Source organism: Aquarana catesbeiana, linkage group LG05, assembly GCF_042186555.1.
Source record: "Aquarana catesbeiana isolate 2022-GZ linkage group LG05, ASM4218655v1, whole genome shotgun sequence".
Lineage (NCBI taxonomy): Eukaryota > Metazoa > Chordata > Amphibia > Anura > Ranidae > Aquarana > Aquarana catesbeiana.
In genome coordinates, this window is record NC_133328.1 from 169,199,032 (window position 1) to 169,211,307 (window position 12,276).

The 12,276-nt window shown below is 41.4% G+C and overlaps 1 protein-coding gene across 2 annotated transcripts in view; it reads left to right on the forward strand.

The window, feature by feature from the left end:
• Positions 1-12,276, forward strand: part of NEK11 (NIMA related kinase 11) — a 505,456-nt gene that overhangs the window by 16,894 nt on the left and 476,286 nt on the right. For both annotated transcript variants that reach the window (XM_073630337.1, XM_073630339.1), the window contains exon 2: positions 6,623-6,876. In XM_073630337.1, the coding sequence (XP_073486438.1) occupies positions 6,710-6,876 (167 nt within the window). In that variant the 5' untranslated portion in view covers positions 6,623-6,709. The remainder of the gene's footprint in view (positions 1-6,622; positions 6,877-12,276) is intronic.

A 12,276-nucleotide genomic window follows, 5' to 3' on the forward strand; every position in this document is an offset into this window, starting at 1 on the left:
CAGTCCAATTCTTCACAGTTGGGGGGGAGCTGCCATTTCTGTGCTATTAATCTCCTCACTCCTCCTCACAGACATCTCAGCACTGCTACAGAAGTACCAGGCGGAACTCTATCTTCCTCCAAACTCCCTAATAGGCATGTCTTGGCCTCAGGTTCTAATGTGGTCCTAAAGATAAAAAATAAGACCTTTAGGACCTTTGTATAGATTTTTAGATTTTAAATGACAGCCACTTCTCCTTCTCTCCCTCCCGCTGTCCCTCCCGCCGCACCGATCATTCCCAACTGTTTCCTGTGTGCTCCTCCACCAGCCCCCTCCGTATCCTTCTCCGCCCCCCTGTTTTCCTCCGGCCCCCCATGTTCTCCTCTGCCGCTCCTGTCCTCCTCCTCGCCCCCCCCCCCTCGTCCCCCACAGCCGGCTCCCCTCCTCTCCTCTCCCGCAGGCTGTGGGGGGAACTGTCAAGATCGCTCCTGTGTCCTGTGATAACTGAGCAGAGTAAACTGTGTTTGCTCATTTTATGAATGATCAGGAGCCTTTGTCTCAAAGGGGAGATGTCAGGGGTCTGTTTAGACCTCTGACATCTCACCAAAGCCCCCCCAAAAAAATAAAAAAATAATTGTAAAAAAATGTTAAAAAAATGAAAAAGTGTAAAAAAATCAAATATAAAACTACTGACACCACTCTCCCCTGCCCTACCAACACTGTCCACTGCCCCAACCCACTCCCCCCAAAAAGCATTGTGAAAAAAAAATTAAAAACAAATTAAATTGTAAAAAAAAATCAATTATTAAAAATCTACTGACACTGTCCGCTGCCAAACCCACCCCCACCCCCTTCCCCAGAAGCACTGTGAAAAAATGTTGAAAACATGATTTAAATTTTTTGGTGTAGAGGGGGGGGGGGAGGGGGTGGTGTTGTGGGCGTGAAGCGCCACCTCCCTGAAATGAGTTTTTGCAGGTTGGGATGTCTGCCTTCAGAGTGTTCTCTGCATAATGCTCCCAAGAACGCTTTGGGAAAGACAAGAGCTCTTTTACATGACATGTCAAAACCATAGACAGGTTTACTCCTCCTACTGTCACTTTTTGCTCTATTTATTAGAATGAATGGGGATATGTTTGCTTCAGAGCTCTAAAGAAAACAAAATGGAGAGGACATCTGTAAAGCACAATATTGTGCAGGAGTATTTTTATTAAACAGTATAGTCATGGTCAGGCTGTAATGCTGCTTGGTGAATTAGTGAATGAGTGAATTGGTCTTTAAATGAAGAAAAGTTGAGGACCGTTGTACAACATTTTCCTGTGTCTCAGGACATTTATAACCTAACCTGAGACATTTGGGCTAGGTCTTATTCACTAAATAAATAAATTATCTGTTGTTTTCACTCCCTGGAGCAACAGTTGCAGCGTACAGTCGCCCATAGTAATGAATAGCTGTACAGTAGCTGTATGCAGGTATATGTCAGGCCTGTGCATGCATGCAAATCCATGAATGTAGCCTTTAGGATTTATGCCTGTGCGCTTTGTTTTTGCAAGCACAACATATACCCTTGTACAGCTAGTGTACAGCCATTCATTGCTATGGACAGCTGTCTCTCCTGAGGCATAGAAATATTCCCTCAATTTATGTTTGTTGCCTGAAAGCATCCATGTGAACGATGTCTTATGGGTGATAATATTTTATATGGTGAGTCCTTATGAGTGGACTGACAATATCTTATGCAGTGAGACCTTATGGGTGCACAGATAATGTCTTATATGATGAGGCGTTATGGGTGGGCAGATAATATCTTATATGATGAGGCATTATGGTTGCACAGATAATATCTTACATGGTGAGGCCTTATGGGTGAATATATTTTGCCTAAAATCCTAACATTTGCTGACAAGTTTGCAGTTCCTATTCCTACTGTCTACCTAGATAGAGGCAGGGAAAAGGGTTACAGCTGTTGAGGCAGAGGCAGATCCAGAATCTAGTCTCGGGAGGGGCACTGCCAGAAAATATGTTTTTTTGCGGGCAATTTATCAGGGCAATGGCTGGTGTTGGCGCTTTCATCATCACTGCACCATGGTTGATATGGTGTTAGGATGATTGAAGCTCATTATTTCTATTATTACATTGTAATATAAAATGAAATGGTTCAACTCACCATAATGCAGAATCAGTGGGAGCCTCGAGTGTGTCCCTTTCCATGTCGACCTGCCACAAGTTGTGGATTGTCACTTGCCACGTCACCTGCCACAAGTTGTGGATTGTCACTTGCCACATCACCTGCCACCAGATGCAGATTGTCACTTGCCACACGTTGCTGATTGTCACTTGCCACGTCACCTGCCACACGTTGCTGATTGTCACTTGCCATGTTACCTGCCTCACGTTGCTGATTGTCACTTGCCTGCTAAGGTGCCGATTGTCACTTGCCAGAGTGAAGACATGCAGCAGAGAGATGATGTAACCTCTCTGCTGCCCGTGGCTGCACAGTGAGGGCGGAACTGCAGTAATGCAGGTCAGGCGGTGAGAGATGATGTCATCTCTCTGTTCCCCCCACCCACCAGCTCGCTGACTGGCCAACACCTCTGCTCACCTGCCGACCTGCCCGCCTGCTCACTCACCCAATGACTGCCTGCCCACTCGCTCACTTACCTGTCACCCCCCCTCACACACCCACCGACCTGCCCGCTCACTCACCTGCCGACCCCTGCTGACTGACCCGCCCGTTCGTTAACCCACCCGCACACTCACCCGCTGACTGGCCTACCTGCCAGCCCATCACTAATTTCTCGGGGGGGGGGGGGGAACATGCCCTGTTGCCCCCCCCCCCCCCGGATCCATCCCTGTGTTGAGGGTATTACATGCAGAATTTAAAATACTCAGTAGTGTTTTTTACATTTGTCTGAAGTTCAGCTTTACAAAGTGTTTGTGTTGCAGTGTAATGTGCTTTGACCTGAATGGGCTGGGATATGTATTTTCATTGGTAAAGAGAGGATTCAACCATTGGCCAGATATGTACAACTCAATCCATATATTTGCAACAAAAATAAGCAAAATTAGTTCACAGACCACAGTCCATATTCCCATCGCACACATTCTTGGAATACGTTAATGGCTACTGGGTGCTGTAGCGACTGCCAGCTGGATACTGGAACCTATTGAATATGTAGATATTCACCAGCACACCAAGGATCATCAATTTTGTCCAAACGTTTTTTTTTATTGAAGAAAGATCACATCACAAAACGGTGTAGTACAACGTTTCGGAGCCATGGCATGCCTGATGAAGGGGTCCTGCTCCGAAATGTGGCACTACACCGTTTTGTGATGTGATCTTTCCCCAATAAAAAAAACATTTGGATGGAATTGATGATCCTTGATTTGCTGACGAATATATACATATGACATAGTTACAAGATTTGGTAACTGGTGCTATATGTGATGACCATGGGTACCTGGATAATTAAAAGGATGGGTATGATTATAATAACTGTTAAATCTTGCAAAACCCTCTATAGTCACAATGGGAATAGCTATGGACTACCTAAACTGGGTTATGCTGCTTAAAGCGAAACTTCAGTCATTTTTTCATCTTTCCATCTAATAAATCCTTTACCCTTGTTGTTTTAACTTTTGGATAGTAAAACATTTTTTTTTCTGCCAGTAAATACCTTATACAGCCCACTTCCTGTTTCTTGTCTGGTCAGTAGCCTAGGCTTATGACATCATGCACAGCTCTCTCTCTCTCACTCTCTGAGAGTTTGCCAGGAAGGGAGGGGGGATGAGCCATAAGAGGGCCAATGAGAGCTGCAGAGCTGGTGGTGTGCCTCTGTGTGTCTGTGTAAATCCATGAAGGGAACAGGCAGCAGCTTCAGCTGCCCACAGTTAAAATGGATGCAGCCAGACTCAGTGGAGGGAGATTTCTGCAGCATATTTGGCAAGTACAGAATCCCAGTATATATAAAATAATATGCAAAGTGGTTGGAGGGAAGCTTCAGAATGTCAAAGATGTGTTTTATACAAATTATGTGAGCAGTTCTTCTTTAACAATTGACCAGTAACTTTGGTCAGACTTCAGGAAATGATTTGAGATATAAAAATATAAAGCTGGTCACACATAGATGAACATCTAAACAGTTAAAGTAGAACGCCAACCGAAACATTTGGTTTGTTCTGGGTCTGTGACTCAGAAAAATAATGGGAGTTTATGGAGTTTTATATGTATTTTCTTTCTTTCTTCATTAATAAAATTTTAATTGATATAAAAAAATGAAATCATTTAAATAATTATATCTTGTGTACATTTTCACCAGTAGATGGAGTTCCGGGTTCTTTTCCATAAGTTTACCTGTCTATTTGCAGCAGCTCTGGTACAAAAAGTCTGCTGCTAAACAGAGTTCAATAGCTCATGCTGAAAATGACACATGCCTCCTCTTTTCAGATAGGACCATACAGACCATCAGTTATAAAGACAGAATTTGAAGGCAAAGGACCTCTTCTCCACTCTCACTTAGAAAATGTGTAATGCTCAGTGACATCAATGCCATGGGTGCGCCTTATGTTATACTGTACGTTCATTTGTAAAATTTAGATTTTTATATAAACAAAATTTTTTACTTTATAAAAACAAATTTAACATTGTTTAAAAATGTATAATAATAAAAGAATTGAAATGTAATTGTCCCCAAATCATTATAGCTTCCCTTTATAATTAGATTTATCTAAGGTATTAGCATTTTCAGATCCTATACGCATATATTTCTCCCATGACAGGCGTACTTTAATTATAGACCTTACATTTTCTCAATTGTTTTAAAATAATGTCTGAATTTACCGTTCTAACAGCTTGACTCTGTCGGAGGTTAGGCTTTGATAACTTATAATATACAATGCAATTAATGTCACTTCATTACATCTTTTGTTTCCAAGTCAACCCCCTACAACGTTATTTGACTTCATCTGCAAAGCACTGCGCAAACTGGTGTCGCTATATAAATCCTGTATAATAATAATAATAATAATAATTTGAGTTATGTTACGTATTTCAATGATGTATCAAAACAAATTGCAATGAGTCACGTAAGCAGTTAACATAATACAGCAAAAATGGAACATGTTTTTAAAACAGTCTGCTTAAACATCTAGTTCATTTGTCAGTCCGTAATAACTGGTATCGTAAAAGTAGCCAATTTTCTGCAGGATTAGTTCCTGCTAATGACTTAGTAATAGTATGCTATTAGCCTGTGACTGCATAAATCTAAACACAAGGAGAGGTTGGTATTAGCTAGATAATGTAAGTATTTATTTGTGCTCAGCTGCAGTAAGATAACTCACAAATCAGTAGTAAACGTCTTTAACTACTGATGTACAAGTCAACAGCTTGTTCATCATATTCCTAACAATAAGGGCTAATTCACTCCCTCTGTCTCCTCACGTATCGCTAATTTACTATCTGATATATCAGTCTGGATGTCACACCACTTCCTCAAACTCAATCTATCCAAAACTGAACTTATAATTCTTCCTCCCCGTGTGTCCCTTCCCCCGATCTCTCTGTCAAAATTGATGGCACAACTATAAGCCCATCCCCGCATGCCAAGGTCCTAGGTGTAGTCCTGGATTCTGAACTCTCCTTTAAAGCCCCATGTCCAATCACTGTCCAAATCTTGCCGCTTCAACCTTCGCATAATTTCTATGTCCTATTGAAGAGGTGTCAAATCAGCAGGTGACCATACTATCCAGACAGATAGGGTCTATGAAGATGTGCCAATACATAAAGCGGAGCTAATTTACGTGTCCACAGCCACAGTTTCCATAATTCCGTGTCTCCTAACACTGAGCTGTTCATAAAGGTTTAATTCATTGAATGCTGTGGAAGTGGTCACCCATCGGTGTGCAGTTTTGGTTTCTTCGGTCACACTGATGTGCAGCGCCTGTCTATCTGTGAGAGTGATAGGGCAGGCACTTTTCATCTACATCAGCTGATCGTCCATGAGTGAGGTCCGTGAGGTTTCCATCAGTATCTCCATCGGTTCTACTAAGCCTGTTTTGACCCCCCTGAGAAGGGCGGTCGCAGGCTTTCTGGTAAGCCTCCATTGTACTTTAAGGTGACGGGCTGCACAAGTGGTGGAGAATACAGACCTTGGGTCCTTCATGAAAAATAATCTTTACATGGACCCCTTTTTATATTTTATGCACCTTTTGGTTTTTTATTAATTTTTGATTTTCCATACACATTTATATGTTATCACATATGGACTGTTTTTTCACTGTATGGTCTGTTTGTATTTTTGATTCATGTTCACAATGTTTGGTATTCTGTAAAAAATTTGTATTTGGATTTCTAAACACATCGTTATCCAGCGCTGCACTATTATTTCTATACAATACATAAAGCGGAGTTTGAATCAGAACACAGCATATGGGGGCAAGCTGCTCGATCATGTACCGGTACTTTGTAATTGCAGCATCTTTAAATGTGTATTTTTTTTTTTGTACAGTCCTAATACTAAAAACCATTGTTATTTATCATGAATATTTTGTATTTTATATTATATAAAATATGATATATGTATTGTATATACTGTATTTTGTATTTAATATTTTGTTTTCTTTTTTTTTTTTTATTATTTTCCAGAGGTTCCAGCCTGTTTGTGATGTTTAGTGGAAGTATTCAAAGTACAACTTCAAACTTTTGAACAGGAAATTATTTAAGTCTAAAGAGATGCCAAACTACAAGGAATCTCAGGGAAGAACAGTCTCCCGGCCCATTTCAGCCACTCCAGACACTCTGATTGCAAATAGATATTTGATACTGCAGAGACTTGGCAAAGGAAGCTTTGGAACCGTTTATTTAGTATTAGACAAGAAGGCAAAGGAAGAAGACAAACAGTAAGTAGCTTTTGCAAAGTTTTGTTTTATTATCAAATTAGTTATTTTATTACAATGCAATTCCAAATGCCCAGTGAAATCAATCGGTGAGCTACTAATGCTATCCAAGATATAATGCAACTCTTAAAAATTCAGGTTCACTCATCAAGGCTCACTTACCTTGATTCAAAGTGGAACTCCAGGCAAACAGCTAAAGATCCATTTGAAATAGAAATATGTTTGCAACCGTTGTGCTTTACAGACCCCTGCATTCTGCACAGTCAAGGAAGATCACCCTTCCTCTAACCTGTACAAATTCACAATTTCATGGCTATGCTTTATTGCTTCCTCGATCACCATCCAGTCATTGATCTAATTAAAAATGGATAGGTGACATAGGAAGCTGAATTTTCAACCAGAAAAATGTGTGTCACTTGCCTGGCTGTGTACTGCAGCAGTGGTGTGTAAATTACAAGACTGGCTGTACAGGAATACAAATCCCTTGGCAGGTAAGGCAGTAAATACCATGCTCAAAAAAATGACAGGAACATTTTTTAATCAAAGTATAGCATCAAGTCAATTAAACTCCTGGGATATTGATCTGGTCAGTTAAGTAGTAGAGGGGTTTTTTAATCAGTTTCAGCTGCTTTGGTGGTACTGAAATTAACAACAGGTGCACTAGATGGGTAACAATGAGACGACCTCCAAAACAGAAATGATTTTACAGGTAGAGGCCACTGACATTTTTTCCCTACTCAATTTTTCTGACTGTTTTCACTAGTTTTACATTTGGCTAGGGTCAGTGTCACTACTGGTAGCATGAGGCAATACCTGGACACTATAGAGGTTGCACAGGCAGTCCAACTCCTCCAGGATTGCACATCAATACGTGTCATTGCCAGAAGGTTTGCTGTGTCTCCCAGCACAGTCTCAAGAGCATGGAGGAGATTCCAGGAGACAGGCAGTTACTCTATAAGAGCTGGACAGGGCCAAAGAAAGTCCTTAACCCATCAGTAGGACCGGTATCTGATCCTTTGTGAAGGCAGAAACAGGATGAGTACTGCTAGAGCCCTACAAAATGACTTCCAGTAGGCCACTGGTGTGAATGTTTCTGACCAATCAGAAACAGACTTCATGAGGGTCCGACATCCTCTAGTGGGCCCTGGGCACCGTGGAGCTCGATTGACATTTGTCATTGAACACCAGAATTGGCAGGTCAGCCACTGGCGCCTTGCGCTTTTCGCAGATGAGAGCAGGTTCACCCTGAGCACATGTGAAAGGGTCTGGAGAAGCGGTGGAGAATGTTACGCTGCCTGTAACATCGTTCAGCATGAACGGTTTGGTGGTGGGTCAGTGATGGTCTGGGGAGGCATATACATGGAGGAACGCACAGACCTCTACAGGCTAGACACTGGCACCCTGACTGCCATTAGGTATCATGATGAAATCCTTGGACCCATTGTCAGACCCTATGCTGGTGCAGTGGGTCCTGGGTTCCTCCTGGTGCACGACAATGCATGGCCTCATGTGGCGAGAGTATGCAGCCAGTTCCTGGAGGATGAAGGAATTGATGGCCCCCATGCTCGCCTGAGCTAAATCCAATAGACCACCCCTGGGACATTATGTTTCCGTCCATCCAACACCACCAGGTTGCACCACAAGCTCAGTGATGCCCTGGTCCAGATCTGGGAGGAAACCCCCCAAGGACACCATCCGTCGTCTCATTAGGAGCATGCCCTGAAGTTGTCAGGCATGCATACAAGCACGTGGGGGCCATACAAACTACCATTTGAGTTGCTGCAATGAAATTTCAGCAAAATGGACTAGCCTGCTGCATCATTTTTTCACTTTGTTTTTTGGGGTGTCTTTGAATTCAGCCCTCTGTAGGTTGATATTTTTCATTTCCATGAAACGATGTGGCATCCTTTCATTCCTAACACATTACCCAGTCAATATCAGTATAGATGATCTTTTTCCCCATTGAGATCTGATGTGTTTTCAAAGTGTTCCTTTAATATTTTTGAGCAATGTATATACTTATTTACCTGGAGTTTTGATTTAACAATAATTCTATGCAGTTGCTATGGAGGTGTGGGAGGTACGGATCGCATCGGGTGACAACCTCCTGAGGGGTGACACCATCAAGTAGGAAGTGATATCAGTGATTTTCCACATGCACAATTACATAATTATGAATTTTAATGATTATCGACACGAATTAGAATAAGGGGGAATCCACTTATAATTTATTTTAAATACACTTTATAATCATATTTAAACACGACTGTACACGGGGGTGGTTTTTTTTTTTTTTTTTTATGTTCTTTTTTTCTATTGCAAAATTGCATAATTATGAATTTTAGTGGTTAATGACACGAATTAGAACAAGGGGGGAATTTACTTACAAATTTATTTTTAATACACTTTATAATCATATTTAAGCACGAATGTACACGGGGTTTTTTTTTTTTTTTTTTTTGCACAAATTATATAATTATGAATTTTAAGTGATTAATGACACGAATTAGAATAAGGAGGAACTTATTTACAATTTTATCTTTAATACACTTTATAATCATATTTAAGCACGAATGTACATGGGTTTTTTTTTCTCCTCTCTCTCTCTCTCTCTCTCTCTCTCTATTTGAGAAAGTGACGTGGCAGTCACGCAACGCGTCAGAAAGGAGAGAGGCGGGTCGTGATTGTCACGATGGGGATCTGATCCTGTATGGGATTTTTTATGGGACTATTTATGTGATTTACTTATTGTCAACCATTTTTTTCACTTTTTTCCCTTATACACCTGTTTGAAGGTCTGATTGCCAGGTTATATTGAAGTTGTAAACTAAATGCTGTACATATTGCTGTGTTTCACTTGGCGCACTTACCGTTATCATCTAGTTTCAGACTACTATTTATGCCGCACTGTTTGAATTTTTGCACGTTACTAATTTAAGCAATTGTTTCTTTTCATTATTTATTTTGCTACATTATTGTTGGAGCGGTTTCTGATTATCTTAAATTAGTATTCATGTTGCACTATTATTTGTTGTGTTTGACACATTTTTTAGATGACATTTGGCACCTGGGATGTGTGTTTCTGATTCTCGTTACACATATAATTGGCTATGTAATATTCTTTTGACTTTTGCTAAACATTTACAATTGATCGTACATCATTATGTTTTCCATCATTATTGAGGAATTTTTATTGATTGGAAACATTTCTCTCTAACTAATTATTTTTAGGGTCTTCACGTCATCTTGATTTAGATTAATTTTTTGATGCAATATTGGCCTTTTGTGACCTTTGGTTGCACAATACAGTGGAATATAAATTGTTTAGACTTCATTTATACCTGGAGTTCCTAATTTTAGATCCTCCTGGTATGGTGAGAGTTGCACATATATAGCTTTTAGTGTAAAGCGCCGCATTTTATTACCTATTATACCCAGTTTGTTGTTGCCATTTAAAGGATTATCCCACCTTCTCTAATTTCTTCGAGTGCACTGAAAAACCACTAGGAAACTGCAAATCCTTAAGACATGTTTAGAGTACAGTTGTGTTGCTAAATATTGATTTACCTATTCTTGTACTGATTTTTCTGATATTGATATAGAGCTGCTTGTATAGATATATTTCTTTATTACCTGAGGGCAGTTCTACTCTGCTTAGTGAACTGCACTTTAATTGTCATTTATGCAAGTTCTTAGTTATAGTCAAATAGTGTCTACCACTAAACAGATGTGTGTTCCTTTATTGCCTAGATCCTACAGTTAGACCCCTTTCAAACTGGAGGCGTTTTTCAGGTGCTTTAGCACTAAAAATAGCGCCTGTAAAGTGCCTGAAAAAGTGCTTTCACACTGGTCGCTGCGCTGGCAGGAAGTAAAAAAAAGTCCTGCAAGCAGCTTCTTTGAGGCGCTTTAGGAGCGGTGTATACATCACTCCTAAAGTACCCCTGCCCATTGAAATCAATGGGCAGCGCCGCCAAAGCGCCTGCAAGGCGCTGTGGCAGCGGCGATTTGCGGGCGCTTTTAACCCGCTAGCTACAGCAAAGCGCCTCTAAAACAACGGTAAAGCGCCGCTAAAACTAGAAGCGCTTTACCGCGGATGCCACGCGCTGTCAGTGTGAAAGGTCTTTTAGGTGAAAGGTACTATATGCTGGTGTTGCTACATGTGTCTGTAGTGATTTAATCAACCAGGTGTGTCAGAGGGGCTGAGGGTGTTCTTGGAGTTGAGGCGCAAAACAGGGAACCTAAAATTACCAAGGAGCTCCTTCGGGATAGTGCTACACACATTACCCCAGTTTTGAGGGACAGGGGACCTAAACATTGCTGTGCTCAGGCAGAGTTGTCTCATTTAAGCAGGCCTTGTGGCGACTGAACGGCTTATTTGCAGCGCGACTTTATTTTAGAGGTGACAGGACACCTTAACACTACTGTGGGTAGACAGCGTTAAGAGCCCTGTCACACTCCCCTATCGTGTAAACCTAAGACTTCTGGAGCTCCACTCATCAGCCAATGAGGAGTGATGTTGCGTCCGCGCATGTCACCCCTCCCATCCACCGCACGAGGATCTCAAGCTGGAAAGGCCTGCTGCGTAATTGATGGATGTGAGTGGGGCCTTATGTCTAAGTTTTGCCTAAGACCTCACAAAGCCTAAAGCCACCTCTGCATGTTGCAAAAAAAAAAAAAACCCCATAAAATAAAATAATAATAATACTCTGTGCTGCTGGAGACAGCAGGCTTTTCTGTCTTAAAGAGCTAGATGTGCACATAGATTATCAAACATCTATACACTTCCAGTCGTGGAGGATCCTTTGGTCTTCCTGTTGAAAGCTGTGATTCCACTGAGCTGCTGCTATATCGCTAGCGATCCCTGCAGTGATGGATGAAGACACAATGCGCAGCAGGGAGACACAAGCTTCTGACACATCCAGAAGTGTCGGATGCTAAGGATTCTACCATCAGGACTGGTAAGTCTTATTGTACAAGCTGCCCGATTTGATTTTTTATCACCAGAGTCAAACTCAAAAAAGTAGGAAAAACTGAGTGGAAGTAATCATTAGAGTCAAATAATGTTTACTGAGGGACACAACTACCTAATTCCAGATTAAAAGATTTTACCACTTTAAGGGTTTGTGAACCCAGATCATGTACTTTCTATAATCTGTTCTGCCGTATAATGATATGTCCCCCTGTGTGTCTGTTGTATTAAAAAAAACAAAAAGACATATATACCTTATCTGTGACTACTGATCAGCGGTCACGTGACTCACCGCATCTCTCCTCTCTCCGTGTGACAGATGCAGCGGGTGGGGCCGAGATTCCCCTGCTGACATCACTCTGGAGGGGAGGAGGAGAGAGCCGGCACGTGACCGCTGATCAGCGCTCACAGATAGGGTATATACACCTTTTTTA